Genomic DNA, 19237 nt, shown 5'->3' with positions numbered 1-19237 from the left:
ACCTACTTGTCCCGAAAATACAACCACAGGTTAAAACGTGATCTGCCATGCCGGTTTGTCGGGTAACAGCATGTGGGGGAAATTAAGAAGGACTGCCTTAGGTTTACCCTTGTACTGTAGCTTTCCGAAAATCCTGAAAAGGAAAAGAAATACAAGGAAATTCAAAAATATAGCCAGCAACGGAGCTCTTGATTTGCACCCCTATTATGCAGCCATCTTGAATCACATCTTCTGGAAATTTTTAAGTGATTGGAAAAAATTATTTTTGTGAAATGTTTAACTTTATTGTTTTCAAGAAACAAATTATCTAATTATGTACAGTTCAATTAATACATACATTTTTTTTCGAACGTAGAACTAATGAATTTATATATATTTTAAAAATCTCATAAGTGTACTAAATAAATCCAGTGCTAGACATTGACCTGCAAGCTGCTGCAGCCTAAGTATCTGAACAGATCTGAGGTTTTGTCAGTTGAAGTTAGGGAGTAAAATTGTAAGTAAGAACCATCAACACTGTAGCAAATATCTATTTTTTCCATGGACATGGACAAGCAGGATATAATCAGCCACAAATGGCTGACATCATTCATGACTGTGCCAGATCAGTTCTGCTCTCCCAGAGACCCAATGAATCTAAAAAAAAGTTTTCCTCCTATGCGATTATTGCTCGTCGTTCTATGTCTCTTCTGTCCACCTAGCCAGGAAGGATCCTCTTACTCTTCCATTTTATTTGGTTTTCCTTTACGTATACATATTTATTTTCTTTAAATTTTATCATGATCTAGGTGAAGGATATGATTCATACTGCCTTCCTGGAAACCTTGCAGTTTCCCAGTCAGAGGCGTTTCCAGCTTTCAGTTGGTCCTCAGTCCTTCTCAGAGGTCTTTCAAAATGCTTGGTCTCTCCAGCACTCTTTGGCCAGCAGTGGAGGCCCTTTCATGTATGGGCCGACTTTTCTGGACTGGAAAATTCCCACACCTACAGCAGCATGGCAACTACCAGACTCATTGCTTGGGGAAGGGGAAGGAATCTCACCTTGAGAGATCTGCTCCACATGTCGAAAAGCCCTTGGACTCCGATGAACAGACTCAGTGAGTTGGTTTGCTCCTGTTTTAGGCCTCCAAGCATTGCTGCCATTCTGAAGTCTACTGCATGGAAGAGTAGGCAAGCTGCAGTGGCAGGAAACACCAAATAATAGAACAGATGCTGACTGCCAGGTATGCTTGCACGTTTCCAGAACCCCTCAGTGCAGGTGCTGTGATCCCTGTACTATTTTGCTGGGGCCCTGGCCTCCCACAGACCTGATGGTGCCAAGCCAGTTGCCTAGACCTGGAGCTGAAGTCCACTGTGTAGAGGATGCAACCCCCTGGGCGTGGATGGCAGCATACTCCACTGCCATGACGTGATCACATTTGTGACAGGCAGAGTAAGATTCTTGGTGCCATTGTGCATGGGATCCCCCCTGTCTCCCACTGTTCCATGCATCTGAGGGACTATAGTGGTGCAGGTCCTCTGAACTTACTCTTGCTGCTAGCTCAGCACTATCCTTGGTTCTGTAATGACAGCTTCGACCACTCTGGTCAGAGCTGAGCCTTGTGCATTGTAAGGCTCTACTGTAGGCTCAGGCTTGGAACAGTGGTCACACAGCTGCCATTCCCACTCCATGCGGCTAAACTTGCTGCCATCTTTCAAGTTTTCCATAGCAGGAGTAGTGCTCCAAAGCAGTGTTGACTTGGAACAACTGAACTTTATTTCCAAGAATGTAGAGATGTCCCATTTCATGCCTCTTGTATTCCCCCTTCCTGTTCAAGATCTTCCTGCTGGTGATCCATAGCACAGAGTGATCCATACTATGTGTGGGAATGGGAAGCAGCCCAGAGACACTTCTAAATCTTTCCGTAGGGATATTTCTTCTTCTAGCTCTGCAGGTAAGCTGATAGTTGAGTAGCCTAATGGTTAGAGCAGCTCCTGAAAGCTACAGACTCATTGGTCCAAGATCTGCCATTTGAGATCTTAATATGGTCCCTAAACCCTCCATTTCTTCTAGCTCTAGTCTAAAAGGACATGGTAGCTCTTCTCAGCACAAGCCAGCTGCCCTGAGCTCTGGAAATATGTCTTCTTTTTCCTCCGCAAGTTTGTGTCCTTTTGTGGTCAGCCAGCAGTGGGAAAAGGGGGGAAGATATAGCTCCATGTTGCATGTTGGTTCTTTACCAGGGCATACAGAGGCACACTGATCTGGTAGAGTATCTAATTCTCCAATATAGGACATATGACACACCAATCTGGCTCCTGTCAGTTCTAAGCTGGCACAGGAGGAGGAAGTGACTTGATGTGCAATGATTCACTTCCTCCTCTTACCACAGGAGCTCAGCAGGGGAGGAGAAGAGAGTGAGTAGAGCTGCTGCTGCCCATGCCTGACATGAGAAGGGGCCAGAGCAAGGTGGATCTGCAGTGGGGGATTGGTGGCAGAGCAAATGAGTGTGCAATGGGAATTAAAAGGGCAGAGCAAAGGTGAGTGTGCAATGAGGATTTGTTGGGAGAGCAGAGCAAAGATGAGTGTTTTTTTTTTTTTTTTGGGGGGGGGGGGAGAGCAAAGGTGAGATTGTGCCATGCAGGTGGGAGCAGCAAGCTGATAGTGTGCCACTGGTGTGTGGAGGACTAGCCTGAAGATGTGCTGTGGAGGAGGGTGGAAGGAGAAATGTAATACTATCTGGGGAGGGAAGGAGAAAGAATAAGAGGTGAAGGTATGTGCCTGGTGGAGAAAGAATGAGAGGTGGGGGTATTGCATGCAGGAGAAAACTTTGGGGGCAGACAGAATTAGGGGTCTTGTTGGGAGTTAGAGGGAGAGGGAACTGGAGAGGCTGGCGCATTAGAAAAAAGGCAGGAAGGGAATTCAGCCTTATGATGTCGTAATTCTGCACAAAACACTACACATATACAATGTAGAATTTAAAAAAAAATTGTCAACAGAATTTTAACATTTTAACATGTTAATTATTAATTCCTTGTCACCTGCAGCAGATGAATCCAGGAACTGGTGGGTTAAGTCCGTCTACCAGCAGGTGGAGATAGAGATAAACAAACTGAAGGCAGTGATGCCAGACGGCCAGCCCCTTTCTCAGTATGTCTCTATCTCCAGCAGGTGGTGGACGGCTTTTCTCCAGCTCCTGGATTCAAGGCTGCTGAGGGTGCTCCTGGGCTGGTGGCCAGTTTGAGCCGGGGTGGCGGACTGAAGGTGTCCCCTTTAGCAGCATACCCAGGTTCTGGGTCCCTGCTGCACCTCAGATTCCCTCTGAACAGGCTTTTGCTGTTCTTTTCCTTTCCTGCCCATGTTAGTGCAGTGGACTTTGATTCTGGGGAACTGAGTTCGATTCCCACTGCAGCTCCTTGTGACTCTGGGCAAGTCACTTAACCCTCCATTGCCCCTGGTTCAAAATAAGTACCTGAATATATGTAAACCGCTTTGAATGTAGTTGCAAAAACCTCAGAAAGGCGGTATATCAAGTCCCATTTCCATTTCCCTTCCCTTTCCCTATTTGTTTCTGCCTCATTAAAAAAAAAAGAACAGAAACAGAGGGGAGTTGTGTTTTCTGTGAGAGCAGGGATGTGTTCCTGCCCGTCTGAATCCTGTCTGTGTTGCCGGATTGTCTGAGCCCTGACTGGGATTAGAGTCGGCGCGTTTTTCCTCGACTCTTGTGGCAGGTCCCGTGCTTTTCCCGGCTGTGGGTAAGTGCTGCAGGGTTTTTTGTGTACGGGGACAGATGGCAGCTGAGGCTGTTAAGCGGTGTTCCCGATGCAGGAAACGACATTCGGCATCGGGTCTTTCCAGCTCGGGGTTCGCTGACTTGGTGAGACGTGACGGAGTGGTGGCCCCCCCCCGAGAGCGTACATTCCCCTCCCGGAGCCTGGCGATTCGCGTGCCATTTTGCGCACCACCGTGGAGCCAGCTCTGGTAGTGGTTTTGGGCAAAGTTTCTTCTCCGATGTTAGGGGAGTCTGGGGGACCATCAGGCACTGCTGGCTGTGGCTCAGGGGCCATGGCTGCGGGTTCCTCCGCTTCGTGGGAGGGGTTTTTGCCCGAATTTATTTTGCTCCTCCATCAGGCTTATTTGCTGAAGAGGACCTTCCCCCCCATCCCATGATGCTGTTGCAGCTTCTGGCATTGAACCTCTTGGGGGGGGGGGTCTGGGGGTAGTCAGGTGTTATTGGGCTTTTCCCCAGAGGATTTCTCCTCCCTTAAAAATCGTAGAGTTTCCTTGGGGTCTGAGGAGGGGTCCTTAGTACAATTGCCTGCAGCCCCCTTGGTGGTGGCTCTTTCGGAGCAGACGGGGCTAGAGGAGGTGGAGAACAGTGTCCTTACTGACCAGGCAGAGGACTCTTCGGCTGTGAGGATTTCCCTATCTCGATGACTGGCTAATTCGGGTGACTATAGCGGAGGAGAGTCGAGTGGTCACCAACCGGGTGATTGCAGTCCTGCAATCCTTAGGTTGGGTGGTCAATATGGACGAGAGTCATCTGGTTCCAACTCAGAGCCTGGAGTACATTGGAGTGTGATTCAATATGAAGCAGGGGAAGGTGTTTTTTCCCGAGGGTCGGAGGACCATGTTACTTTCCCAAGTCCGGATCTTGTTGAGTCATCGCTCTCCTCGAGTGTGGGACTGTGTTCAGCTCCTGGGTTCCATGACAGTGACCTTAGAAGTCATTCCGTGGGCAAGGGCTCACATGTAGCCTCTTCAGATCTTCCTTTTAAGCAAATGGTCGCCAACGTCGAAGGATTATCAGCAGCACCTTCCTTGGCCGAGCCGAGCCAGGGACAGTCTTGCATGGTGGCTCCAGCCAGCCAATTTGCAGAAGGGCGTTCCTCTGGCTTCTCCCAATTGGGTAGTGGTCGTGACGGATGCCAGCCTTGCTGGTTGGGGGGCCCATTGTCTACATCGGGTAGCCCAGCGATCTTAGACCCCACTTGAAGCGACTTGGCCGATAAATCGCCTGGAGTTGCGAGCAGTCGCGAATTGTTCTACGGAGTTTTCAAGACCTTCTGCGAGGTCAAGCAGTTCATGTGTTCTCGGACAACACCACGACGGTGGCCTACATCAATCGGCAGGGAGGCACTCGCAGTCTTCCCCTGGCAGAGGAGGCAGCTCACTCAGATGTTGTTCGTTTCCTCCGTGGGGCTCTTCGTCTTCGACCTCCTGTGCGACAGCCGTGCCCGTCATGGCATTTGAATGTGGTGCTGCGAGCCCTGCAGGCCCCGCCCTTTGAGCCTTTAAACAAAGCCTTGGAGAAGAATCTTACACTTAAGACAGTGTTTTTGGTGGCCATAGCTTCGGCTAGGAGGATTTCAGAGATTCAGGCTTTGTCTTGCCGAGATCCTTTTTTGCAGTTTTCTGGAGCAGGAGTGTTGATTCGGACGGTGCTGTCGTTTCTCCCAAAAGTGTTTTTGGCTTTTCATGTCAATCAGGCAGTTCATCTTCCTTCCTTTCGAAAGGAGGATTATCTGGAAGAGTTTCTGTTGCTTCGTTTCCTGGACGTGCGGAGAGCCTTGTTTAGGTACCTGCAGGTTTCTAATGCATTTCGTCACTCGGATCATCTCTTTGTACTCTTGGCTGGCTCGAAGAGAGGTGAGGCGTCTTCTCAGGCTTCCATCTGTTCAAAAATGGCGCTGGCTTAAACAGCTGTTCCTTGTTGCTCCCCAGATCTACTTGGCGCTATTTTCCTGGCTCACCCTCTTTCCGACTCGATTTCGCTGGCTTCCATTGTTGTTCTTCAGGAGCTGGGGTTGGACTGCTGAGGGCCCATTTTGTGAAGTGTCAGGCCAGGTCGGACGGATGCGGTCAGAGTCGGCAGTTGATCCCGGGGGGGGGGGGGGGGTGCTTGTGGCGGTTGTTCCCGCCTGGCCGGGTGCGATGTATGCCCTCGACTTGTCCACCTGATCTGCTCTGTAGGCGGCTGCTGCTGGGATCCAAAGTCCCATCGGTCCAGTTGGTCTGGAGTTGACCCTCATCTCGTCGGGTCTGTGACTGACGGTGGCCGTTGTACTCTACGTGCCCTTACCAGTAGCAGAGGTCATAGCGCGGGGGCGTCTCTCCACGTTCTGCCTGTGCAGTGACAGCTGTTCCTGTGTTGGAGGACCTTCCTGCCACGTCCTGAAGAGGAGGAGCGTTTAGTCCTGCTGTAATAAGACACCCACTCCAATTAATTGGTCTTGGTTTCTCCTCCCTCTGCTGCCGTCATCCGTGTTCCCTTGTAGTAAAGCATGTCAAGTACACCTTTGCTCTGCATAAATCAGAGAGCTGAAAAACTTGTTCAACCTGCTACCTGCGCTTAAAGCTGCTCAACTTTGCATTCTGAATTGTTCAAATGCAGTCCCTACAATGCTCACCTCTAATACCCTCTCTGTTCTATACTTTGCCACTCTCATCCATTCCTCACTCACTTCAGTCATGTCTGACTGCAGTTCCATTCCTGTACTAATCACCAATCGGAAATTATCTAGACTATCCAATCATAACCCTGTGGCTACACTTCCAGGCCACCATTCAAGTGCTTTCCATCGACGTGCTACTCAGCGCAGCAGTTCCCCCAAACATAGTTACCTCAAGTACATCCACTGCTCTGAGGGCCAACTGGACCCATATCAAACCATTAAAGTGGGCTACACTAATGCTAGGTCTGTGGTTCACAAGACTGAGATAATCTCAGACTAGCTCACTAATGATAATCTTGACCTTCTCTTCATCTCTGAAACGTGGATAAGTGACCCAATTCTCTTAGACCTCTGCCCCCCTGGTTTCAAAATTGTGCACTGGTCTAGACAGGGGAAAAGAGGTGGGGGACTTGCTTTGATTTATCACTTGGACCTCAGAGTTGAGTCTATAGTTGAATCCATGATGCCCTATCTTGAGATCGCGTCAATCAAGGCCCACAGCAGAACCCTTCATGATTGTCTGTGTTGTATTCTGTTCTATAGACCCCCCCCCAAAAAAAAAAAAATTGGGCTGACAGTCAGACCTATTTCATGGACTTTATTTCTAACTCCTGCACCAATTACTCTAACATCCTTATCCTTGGAGACCTGAACCTTCATTTAGAAAATCACCTCTCTCACAACGTCAATGCCTGAGTTTCCTCCAACTACTAGATCTTCAATATCCAGTTCTGCATCATAAGTACATAAGTAATGCCATACTGGGAAAAGACCAAGGGTCCATCGAGCCCAGCATCCTGTCCACGACAGCGGCCAATCCAGGCCAAGGGCACCTGGCAAGCTTCCCAAACGTACAAACATTCTCTACATGTTATTCCTGGAATTTTGGATTTTTCCAAGTCCGTTTAGTAGCGGTTTATGGACTTGTCCTTTAGGAAACCGTCCAACCCCTTTTTAAACTCTGCTAAGCTAACCGCCTTCACCACTTTCTCCAGCAACGAATTCCAGAGTTTAATTACACGTTGGGTGAAGAAAAATTTTCTCCGATTTGTTTTAAATTTACTACACTGTAGTTTCATCGCATGCCCCCTAGTCCTAGTATTTTTGGAAAGCGTGAACAGAAGCTTCACATCCACCTGTTCCACTCCACTCATTATTTTATATACCTCTATCATGTCTCCCCTCAGCTGTCTCTTCTCCAAGCTGTATAGCCCTAGCCTCCTTAGTCTTTCTTCATAGGGAAGTCGTCCCATCCCCGCTATCATTTTAGTCGCCCTTCGCTGCACCTTTTCCAATTCTACTATATCTTTCTTGAGATGCGGCGACCAGAGTTGAACACAATACTCAAGGTGCGGTCGCACCATGGAGCGATACAACGGCATTATAACATCCTCACACCTGTTTTCCATACCTTTCCTAATAATACCCAACATTCTATTCGCTTTCTTAGCCGCAGCAGCACACTGAGCAGAAGGTTTCAGTGTGTTATCGACGACGACACCCAGATCCCTTTCTTGGTCCGTAACTCCTAACGTGGAACCTTGCATGACGTAGCTATAATTCGGGTTCTTTTTTCCCACATGCATCACATTGCACTTGCTCACATTAAACATCATCTGCCATTTAGCCGCCCAGTCTCCCAGTCTCGTAAGGTCCTCTTGTAATTTTTCACAATCCTGTCGTGATTTAACGACTTTGAATAACTTTGTGTCATCAGCAAATTTAATTACCTCGCTAGTTACTCCCATCTCTAAATCATTTATAAATATATTAAAAAGCAGCGGTCCTAGCACGGACCCCTGAGGAACCCCACTAACTACCCTTCTCCATTGTGAATACTGCCCATTTAACCCCACTCTCTGTTTCCTATCCTTCAACCAGTTTTTAATCCACAATAGGACATTTCCTCCTATCCCATGACCCTCCAATTTCCTATGTAGCCTTTCATGAGGTACCTTGTCAAACGCCTTTTGAAAATCCAGATACACAATATCATCCGACTCCCCTTTGTCCACATGTTTGTTCACTCCTTCAAAGAATTGAAGTAAATTGGTCAGGCAAGATTTCCCCACACAAAAGCCATGCTGACTTGGTCTCAGTAATCCATGTCCTTGGATGTGCTCTGTAATTTTGTTTTTAATAATAGCCTCTACCATTTTCCCAGGCACCGACGTCAGACTCACCGGTCTATAATTTCCCGGATCTCCCCTGGAGCCTTTTTAAAAAATGGGCGTTACATTGGCCACCCTCCAATCTTCTGGTACCACGCTCGATTTTAAGGATAAGTTGCATATCACTAGCAGTAGCTCCGCAAGCTCGTTTTTCAGTTCTATCAGTACTCTAGGATGAATACCATCCGGTCCAGGAGATTTGCTACTCTTCAGTTTGCCGAACTGCCCCATTACGTCCTCCAGGTTTACCGTGAAGTCAGTAAGTTTCTCCAACTCGTCCGCTTGAAATACCATTTCCGACACCGGTAACCCACCCAAATCTTCCTCGGTGAAGACCGAAGCAAAGAATTCATTCAGTCTCTCCGCTACGTCTTTGTCTTCCTTGATCGCCCCTTTTACCCCTCGGTCATCCAGCGGCCCAACCGATTCTTTTGCCGGCTTCCTGCTTTTAATATACCGAAAAAATTTTTTACTATGTTTTTTTTGCCTCTAATGCTATCTTTTTTTCATACTCCCTCTTGGCCTTCTTAATCTGCGCCTTGCATTTGCTTTGACACTCCTTATGCTGTTTCTTGTTATTTTCAGATGGTTCCTTCTTCCATTTTCTGAAGGCGTTTCTTTTAGCCCTAATAGCTTCCTTCACCTCACTTTTCAACCAGGCCGGGTGTCTTTTGGACTTCCGTCTTTCTTTTCTAATTTGCGGAATATGTATGGCCTGGGCCTCCAGGATGGTATTTTTGAACAGCGTCCACGCCTGTTGTACAGTTTTTACTCTCTCAGTTGCCCCCCTAAGTTTTTTTTTTACCGTTCTTCTCATTTTATCATAGTCTCCTTTTTTAAAGTTAAACGCTAACGTATTTGACTTTCTGTGTACAGTTACTTCAAGGTCGATGTCAAAACTGATCATATTATGGTCACTGTTATCAAGCGGCCCCAGTACCATAACGTCCCTCACCAGATCATGCGCTCCACTAAGGACCAAGTCTAGAATTTTTCCTTCTCTCGTCGGCTCCTGCACCAGTTGCTCCATAAAGCTGTCCTTGATTTCATCAAGGAATTGTATCTCTGTAGCGTTTCCCGATGTTACATTTACCCAGTCTATATTTGGATAATTGAAGTCACCCATTATTATCACATTGCCCATTTTGTTCGCGTCTCTGATTTCTTTTATCATTTCTGTGTCTACCTGCTCATCCTGGCGAGGCGGACGGTAGTACACTCCTATCACCATTTTTTTCCCTTTTATACATGGAATTTCAACCCACAGTGATTCAAAGGTGTGATTTGTGTCCTGCTGAATTTGTAATCTATCTGAGTCAAGGCTCTCGTTAATATACAATGCTACCCCTCCACCAGTCCGGTCCACCCTATCATTACGATATACTTTGTACCCCGGTATGACAGTGTCCCACTGGTTATCCTCCTTCCACCAGGTCTCAGTAATGCCTATTATATCCAATTTTTCATTTAGTGCAATATATTCCAACTCTCCCATCTTATTTCTTAGACTCCTAGCATTTGCATATAGACCTTTCAGAGTATGTTTGTTGTTCTTATTTGCATGATGCTTAGTACCTGACACTATTGATTTGACATCTTTTGTCTGATCTTTAGTTGTATTTAAGGGCACCTGTCCTACCACGGTCTGTTGTGTAACCTCACTATCCAGAAACCCTATCTTCCCTGTTTGTGAGGTATCTTTGCAAGATACCTTTTCCCGAACCATGCGCTTTTGAGCGACTGTCGGCCTTCCCCCCATTTCTAGTTTAAAAGCTGCTCTATCTCCTTTTTAAATGCCGATGCCAGCAGCCTGGTCCCACCCTGGTTAAGGTGGAGCCCATCCTTTCGGAATAGGCTCCCCCTTCCCCAGAATCCCAGTTCCTAACAAATCTAAAACCCTCCTCCCTGCACCATCGTCTCATCCACGCATTGAGACTCTGGAGCTCTGCCTGTCTCTTGGGCCCTGCACGTGGAACAGGTAGCATTTCAGAAAATGCTACCCTAGAGGATCTGGATTTGAGCTTTCTACCTAAGAGCCTAAATTTGGCTTCCAGAACCTCTCTCCCACATTTTCCTATGTCATTGGTACCCACATGTACCAAGACAGCAGACTCCTCCCCAGCACTATCTAAAATCCTATCTAGGTGACGCGTGAGGTCCGCCACCTTTGCACCAGGCAGGCAAGTCACCAGGCGATCCTCACGTCCACCAGCCACCCAGCTATCTATATGCCTAATGATCGAATCACCAACTACAACAGCTGTCCTAACCTTTCCCTCCCGGGCAGCACTTGGAGACATATCCTCAGTGCGAGAGGATAGTACATCCCCTGGTGGGCAGGTCCTGGCTACAGGAGTACTTTCTACTTCACCAGGGTGATGCTCTCCTTCTAGGAGACCTCCCTCCTCCAAGGTAGCACAAGGGCTACTAGACTGGAGGTGGGACCTCTCTACAACATCCCTGTAGGTCTCCTCTATGTACCTCTCTGTCTCCCTCAGCTCCACCAAGTCTGCTACTCTAGCCTCAAGAGAACGGACATGTTCTCTAAGAGCTAGGAGCTCTTTGCATCGGGCGCAAACATATGACATCTCACCAACTGGAAGATAATCATACATGTGACACTCAATGCAAAAGACTGGATAGCACCCCTCTCGCTGCTGGACTGCTGACTCCATCTTAGTGTTTTTGAGTTTTCCAATATTTTAAAACTTGCTACAGTATTAAGGATATTAGCCTAATATAAAAGTGTCTTTTACTTTATATAGTGTATTGTATGATTTATTTAGTATTTCCTTCTTAGATAGTAATGAAATGTATTTAAAACTCTATAAGAGCACTCCTTGCTTGTTACCCTAATTACAATAACGGACTATAAATGAGGAGTTGTCCTAGGGGTGGGTGGGTGTTGGGGAGGGTGGGTGGGAATACTAAATTAGATCCTGCAGTGGCTGTTAGATTCTATCTGTTAATGCTGTGGTGCAAGGCTTTTAAAACTAAGTGGAAAAGACTATGGAGATTAGCTGTTTTCTGTTAGCTGTTGAAATTTGCTTTTTAAGTTTGCCTAACACTAACCTACAATTCCTCCTTTAAACCCCAATCTTTAAGTTCCCAAAGCACAAGCAAAGTAGCGTTCACTTACCAGAGAAATGTCCTCTTCTCTCAGAACTTCTCCGACGCACATAAAAGGCCACACCGTTGATCTCTTTACTTACAAGTTCCTCAATGATACTGTCCTCTGTTTGGCTAATACTAAATGGATTGCCGCTCCATGGACAGACCATTACGAATTAAGCTTCACAATCAACTGGCGGAAGGCTAACCTTCCACTCCCCGTTGAACCTACCTCTTACTATACAAGAGGGGAAGTCGACCAGAGATCATTTTGGAAGCAAATTTATGGGTGTGACTGGCAAGCAAATGCTGACTCCTTTGATTACCTTACGCATTGGGATAACAGATGTGATTGCATCTTAGATAACCTGGCACCTTTGCAACTTAAATCCTCCCACCACCACAAATCTAAAGCTTGGTTTAATCAAGACCTGAAAGCACTAAAGCTACAAACTAGAAGGCTGGAAAGAGCTTGGATAAAGTCAAAAAGTCACCAATCATTCACAGCTTGGAAGCATTCTCACCACAAATACGCAATCAAGCATGCCAAAAGATCTTTCTTTCAGAAACAAATTCAAACATTTATAAAGGATGCTAGAAAGCTCTACTGACAGCTGAATTCTCTCCTTGACACTTCCCCGGTTACTTCACCTTGTGATGGCATGCCGTCAGCGATTCAGTTGGCTAACTACTTATGGAAAAAATCCTAATGCTTCGCAACTCGCTCCCTTTGTGCACCTCTAGTGTAGATGACTTCCTCATTGGCCTTGCACCTCCACATGGCCAATGCCTTGCTGACCGCTATTGGACTACCTTTGCCACGGTCTCAACTGTGAGGGTCTCTCTAGCCATTCACAAGTTTTCAAAAATGCACTGCAAACTGGATAGCTGCCCAAATTATCTGCTGCAATCGGCGCCGGAGTGTTTTATTGCTGACTTCACGTCCTATCTGAACTTCATGCTCCAGCAAGGGCACTTCCCCTTGGATCATGGTAGTATTCTCCTTACACCAATCCCTAAGGACCCGAAGTCCAAACCTAGCACTATTACTAACTACCGCCCTGTTGCCACCATCCCGTTGCTAGTAAAGTCCATGGAGAGCGTGGTCAATTCACAACTCACTGATTATTTGGATAAATTTTCTGTTCTCCATGCATCACAATCCGGATTCCGGTCACACCACAGTACCGAAACAGTACTGGTCACACTCCTATCCAACTTTAGGAAAGAAATATCAATTAGGAAAAACATCTTACTTCATATCGATCCTATCAGGTCAAAGTCCATTCTTCCAATTTGCCACCTTGGAGATCCAACTGTGGAGTCCCTCAGGGATCCCCCCTATCACAAACCCTATTCAACATTATGATGACCCCACTTGCTACGGCCCTGTGCAACCATGGTCTGAACCCTTATATCTATGCAGATGATGTAACTATCTACATTCCCTTCAGATCTTCTCCTTAGCTGAAATCTCAGGTGCAATCTAGAACAGTTTTACCGTCATGGTCAATTGGGCGAATGCATTCAAGTTCAAGCTTAACAAGGAAAAAACCCCAATGCCTCGTTCTCTCCTCCCAGTTTAATAAATCTATCCCGGGCACGATTACTGCGCTGGACTACTCCATCCCTATCGCAGTTAGTTTGAAGCTACTTGGTGTCATTCTGGATTCCCACTTGTCCCTCGACCTTCAAGTAACAGCTGTTACGAAAAGAATGTTCCTCTCCATGCGGTCACTTAAACGCATCAAGCAGTTCCTTCTGTTTGACCTGTTCCGGACTCTACTCCACTGTCTAGTCTTGAGCCATTTCAACTACTTTAGATTGTAAGCTCCTTTGAGCAGGGACTGTCCTTCTTTGTTAGATTGTACAGCACTGCGTAACCCTGGTAGCGCTTTAGAAATGTTAAATAGTAGTAATAGTAATTTACACCGGATGCAAAGAACACACCCTAAAGAAACTGCAGACGGCGCAAAACACAGCGGCGAGATTACTATTTGGTAAATCTTGGTTTGAAGCAGCAAAACCTCTTAGAAGCTCCACTGGCTCCCGGTAAAAGAGCGTATCGAATTCAAAATCTGCGCTCTAACTCACAAGATCATATACGGGGACGTACCAGCTTATATGTTCAGCCTGATTGACCTCCCTTCCAGAAATTCCAAAAAGCCGTCTCGTACCTATCTCAGTCTCCACTATCCAAACTGCAGGAATCTAAGATACAGACTTCTTTTCGTCTCCTCTTTTTGCTTTGTGTGTCCTCATTACTGGAATGCTCTACCTTCAGTATTAAAGGAGACTGCTGACCACAATCTTTTCAAGAAAGCCCTTAAGACTTATCTTTGTGACAGAACATACTCCTCTGTTGCTTAACTTCCTGCCGCCCCTCATTTGAATCTCCTGTTGTTCCCCCCTCCCTCAGCTGTTCCTTATTCTCTGTTTGACCTTGAGTTAGTATGATGTACTTTTCATATATGTTGTTAGCCACATAGAGCCTGCCATGGTGGGATTATGTGGGATACAAATGTTCTAAATAAATAAATTGCTCGCTGGATTAAGGAGGCCATTGGGTCAGCGTACGTGTTACACGGTCGGTTGCCTCTAGTGGCCCTGAAGGCCCATTCTACTCGAGCGCAGGCAGCTTCGTGGGCAGAGGCATCTGGAAGAGATTTGTAGGGCAGCTGCTTGGGCGTCCTGTCATACTTTTGTGAAGTGTTAGACGTGTCGGCTCGGGAAGATGCGAGTTTTGAGGTGGGAGTGTTGGCGAGGGGAGTGTCGGCTTCCCACCCTACTTAGGGATTGCTTTGGTACATCCCACCAGTTCCTGGATTCATCTGCTGCAGGTGACAAGGAAGGTAAAATTATGTCTTACCTGATAATTTTCTTTCCTTTAACCGCAGGAATCCAGGATCCCTCCCTAGCTCAGCCGACTGTTTTTGTTTTCCGCGCGGAGTAGATAGTTTTCCATACGGGTTCCTTTTTTGCAGCGTTCAGACAGATATGGGAACATGGAAAGGAGTCCGATTTGTAGAACAAGTGGAAGTTGTTTCAAGTTTGTTGTTTGGTTCTCTGTTTTTAATAGTGAGGATGGTTTCTTGTTGCTGTTTGTTTCGTGTTCTTGCCTTGGTTACTGCTTACGAATGACATACTAACTGAGAAAGGGGCTGGCCGTCTGGCATCACTGCCTTCAGTTTGTTTATCTGTATCTCCACCTGCTGGTAGGTGGCCTTAACCCACCAGTTCCTGGATTCATCTGCTGCGGTTAAAGGAAAGAAAATTATCAGGTAAGACATAATTTTACCTTGCAATTAAAAAATGTAATCATGATAATTAACTCTCTCCCCCGCCAGCCCGCATGCACGGTCGGTCCGGCATCTCTCCCTCCCCTCCTGGACCGCTGGCAACTCTCTCTTTCCTCCCCTCCTGGTTTGCCTTTTTATTTTCAGTAAGTCTTTGCCCTGGAACACTGCATCGGCCTGCACTGGGCCTTTCCCTCTGACCCACCCTGGCCCCTTCTGACACAACTTCCTATTTTCAGAAGGGGGGGCAGCATGGATCAGCATGGGTCAGAAGGAAAGGCCCGGTGCAGGCTGAGGCAGTGTATAGATATGGCTGCCACCGCAGGGTGAAGATTTATTGCAAATGAAATGGTAAACCGGAAGGTGTGGGGAGAGAGAGCCGCCTGCAGTCCGGGAGGGGAGGGCCTGTTTGGTTTATAAGATATTTATAGGCTGTTGCCCAGTTTCTCACGGTCAGTTGTTAACTTTTCCTCCTAGTAGGGTAATGGCTCGTTCTTGCTCTTTTTTTGAGACTTGGGACAGGAGCGATTCCTACATGATCCTGCCTATGCGGTCTCCATATTGAAAGTGGCTGCCTCGATTTCCAGTGGCAGTCTTGTGAGATTACAGCTGGAGGTTGTGGCAGACATTTTGGAATTGGAGCAGGTGCGTCATATTTCTAATTATGTGTAACCATAATTTTGTGTGAAAACCACCTTGATTATAGAAGCTGTCAATTCAACGCCATTAGCAAAAGTGTAACCTCTGGACAGATTTTTACAGTTATGCAGGAGGTTAGGCCACCACTGGCTGATTATAAGCATTGAGTGATATTTGAAGTGATGCAATGGAAGAAACATAATTTGAGAAATGTTCTCTCTTGGAGAAACCAATATATAAAAGTATGTGAAAAGACTAAAGCTGTTTAAATGTTAGGGAACCACTTTATGCAGTAGTCTGTCAGTGAGTCACCAGCTAAACTCAAATACAGGGTGTGAACCAATCGGAATGTTAGTTCAGGGTACCTAGTGTTATTGTAGAGTGATACGGACCGGAAAGATAGATGTCAGTGAGAGAAGAAACCCTGTGCACAGTTAAATGTTGCATTTTTGAAATAATGAATCAATCACAATTTTTACAGTTTGGTTTGGGTATTAGAATCTGAGGTCATACTGTTAAAATACTGTTGTTACTTGAAATTTGCCGCATTAGTCATTTTGAACCTGTTTGTTGTAAATGCTTTTTCCTGTCCCAACATCCCCTTATTGGGACAGTTGGCAAAACCAACGTTTGTAGCTACACTTGATCCTAGCCAAAATGCCAAGGATGAGAAATACCATTTGAAATTGAACCCTTCAGTGCTTTACTTGGCTGGCAGGTGCCATTCATATTTTCCCCTTTGATCCTCAATATGTCATATTGGTGATACGTTTCAACCCTGACAGACCTGTTGGAGAGGAGGTGCAAACTCAAGTTTCCATTGCTGCAGCACAACTTTACTACCAGGATTCAAAGCATGACAAAAAAATTTAGTTTATTTGACATTTGGGCAAATGGTAAAAGATAACTTGCTCAAGGTCTTCCTCTAGTACACAGTGCTGCAATTTATTTTCCAGATGGATAGGAATTAGGTTGCAGTCACAAATCTAGGCCAAATTCTACACTGAAGCTCTGTTGATTGCAGTCCTAAATCTGCAATTACTGTCTTTGTGATTTAAGGTTGCGATCACCAGGACCTTGCCCTGAGCAGATAGCTAGATTTTCAGTGGAGTTTGTGTCATGTGATTTGTCTTTTTAGATTTCTGTCAAGTCACTACAGAAAATTATTATTCTGAACAAAATAAATATAAAACAGCTTTATGGACAGTTTTTCCTCAGTGACCTGAGAACCAGAGGAACTAGATTCAATTCCCACTGCAGCTCCTTATTACTCTGGGCGAGTCGCTAAACCCTCTATTGCCGCAGGTACAAAATAAGTACCTGTATATATCATGTAAACTGCTTTGATTAAAACCACAGAAAGGTGGTATATCAAATCCCGTTCCCTTTCTTTCCTTTATCTTATCCTGCATACATGTCCATACCCTAAAACAAAATGTTCAACCATCTAGCCTTAGGCTGTAGAATTTGGGCTTCTCACTATGTGCAAGGAAATCTTTCTTCTGTACTCCATCATATGTACTTTAAATTGTTTGTTGCTTTTTTTTATGTAAAGGGATAAAATTGGAATTATCTTCTAAAACCAATTACCACTTGCTGTTTAAAAAAAAAAAGACTTGTAAATTCACAAAGAACTTGAGTAGACTGGCAAAGTAGTAGTGTAGTATTGAGGAATGTATTCACTTGTCTTGTATAGATATTCAAACGTATTCTGAACAATAAGTTCCTGTGACTAGATAAAAACACAAATTTTTCTTTTTCTTTTTTCTTTAAGTTTACAACAGAACGCATTGAGATCCCCTTCCAAGGTAAGATGCTCGTGTGTTCCCTTCTGTTTAACTGAATTCTCTATTTCAGATTGAACACGAGGTTCTTCCTCTTAATTGACTAAGCTGTTACTGAAATGTATCCAAGACTACAATATACTGCTTTTTCCCATATGAAGGAGGAAATATATTGGTGATTAAACAGGTTATTCTCCAAAGACAAGCAGGCCTATCTATTCTCACGTGTGGGTAATGTGATCCCGCGTTGCCCGGTCTGGGTGCTTGTAACAAAGGGAGCACGAGACATGCTCCATTGCTCATGTGTACATGCGTTCCTTCCCGCCTGCCACGAGAGCGCAGTTACCGCAGTTCTACTTTTTCCACGGTGAGGACAAGGCGTACCTTTTCTCTGTTCCTCACAGCTTGGTCTGGTACGTTTTGGCTGTTTTCGGCATCATTTTGTTTTCCCCGTGTTTCAGGTCTCTTTTTTTTTTTTTTTTTTTCTTTCCTTTATTATTTTAGTGAGTTTTGCTTGTGTTTTAAGTTTTTTTTATTTTCTGTGTCATCAAGCCTCTTTTAGGCCTGGAGTTTAGTCGGGTTCTCCCCTTATTTTTTTCTGGTTCTTTGCCCCTTTTTTAGCACTATTGAGCTGTTTGATTTAGCCTTGGCAGTTTTTCCTTCCATGTCCATGAAAGTTCTCAGTGGCTTTAAGCGCTGTATCCAGTGCAGTCGAACCATCTCTGGTAAGCATACCCATTCTTGGTGTCTCCAGTGTCTGGGGCCTGACCGTAGCCCTACTGTGTTCTCTGTCTTCGTATGAAGAAAAGGACACAGCCAGAGAGGCTCAACAAGAGAGAATTTTTGGAGTCCGATCTGATTCCTCGGTGTCAGCGTCGACATCGGGTGTTGCACCAGCATCGAGAGTACTGGTACATATGGCTGCTAAACCTGTAGACGCTGGGAGCAGTGGTGCATTGAGTGGGTCTCCACCTGCCTCAATTCCGACTGTTGTAAAGGGCCCCCGGGACTGACCTCTGTTGGACCTGACCCCAAGGTGGCGTAAAGATTTGATGTCATCCTCCTCTGCACTGAGGAACCTCGAGGTGAAGGCCAAGAAGCATCTGCATCGATCCCCCTCAATACATGGTGCATGGAGCTCCGGGCATTGAGGTATTCAGGACCCGAGAAGTGGCGGCGCTGGGAGGACCACTCTCCCTCCGTGGATATGAGGTGCTGGTGTGTTAGTCTCCAGCAGTCAAGACCGGGCTCCCATCTGGATTCCAGTAGTTCTGCAGACTGTCTCTGAACCGTCACACCAGCCTTTCCCGATGTTGGCTCTTGATGAGTGCATTTGGATCATGTTCCCTGAGCTGCTGGCTAGCTTTGTGCAATGGACTGCATTGGCATTGGGGTTGCTTGCAACCACCTTGCCTCCCGTTGTGGCCCCGCTTGGCCCTCAGCCTGTGGTGTGGCCTCTGACGCTGGAGTCACGTGTGGCTTTGGTGTTGACTGGCACCCATGCCGGTACCCCTTGATTTCAGTGGAGGAAGCTTCGCCAAGTTGTGGCCGGAACCGACTCCTCGACGTCCTTCTCGGGGACATGGTTCCTCTAAATCGAGGTAGGCTTGGTCTCAGCCCTCCCATGAGGCGTTTTTGACTGACACCGATGAGGAGCGTTCATGGGAGTTGGAGGAGGATCCACGGTACGTTTTGGAGGATGAGTCATATGGTATCCCCTCCGACCCTTCCCCTCCACAGGAAAGAGAAAGGCTCCCCCTGGAAGGCTTTCCTTTCCCTCTTTTGTTAAGGAAATGATGGCTGTCAT

At 46.2% G+C, this 19237-nt stretch overlaps 1 protein-coding gene across 1 annotated transcript in view; it reads left to right on the top strand.

Annotated features, from left to right (window-relative positions):
• Positions 1-19237, top strand: part of SENP7 (SUMO specific peptidase 7) — a 231010-nt gene that overhangs the window by 106878 nt on the left and 104895 nt on the right. The window contains exon 10 of the mRNA XM_030204142.1: positions 17421-17454. Coding sequence (XP_030060002.1) covers positions 17421-17454 — 34 coding nt within the window. The remainder of the gene's footprint in view (positions 1-17420; positions 17455-19237) is intronic.

The sequence above is a fragment of the Microcaecilia unicolor genome, chromosome 5 (genome assembly GCF_901765095.1).
Source record: "Microcaecilia unicolor chromosome 5, aMicUni1.1, whole genome shotgun sequence".
In the NCBI taxonomy this organism is placed as follows: Eukaryota; Metazoa; Chordata; class Amphibia; order Gymnophiona; family Siphonopidae; genus Microcaecilia; species Microcaecilia unicolor.
Note: the sequence above shows the minus strand (reverse complement) of the source record. Positions and strands in the feature narration are given on the sequence as shown.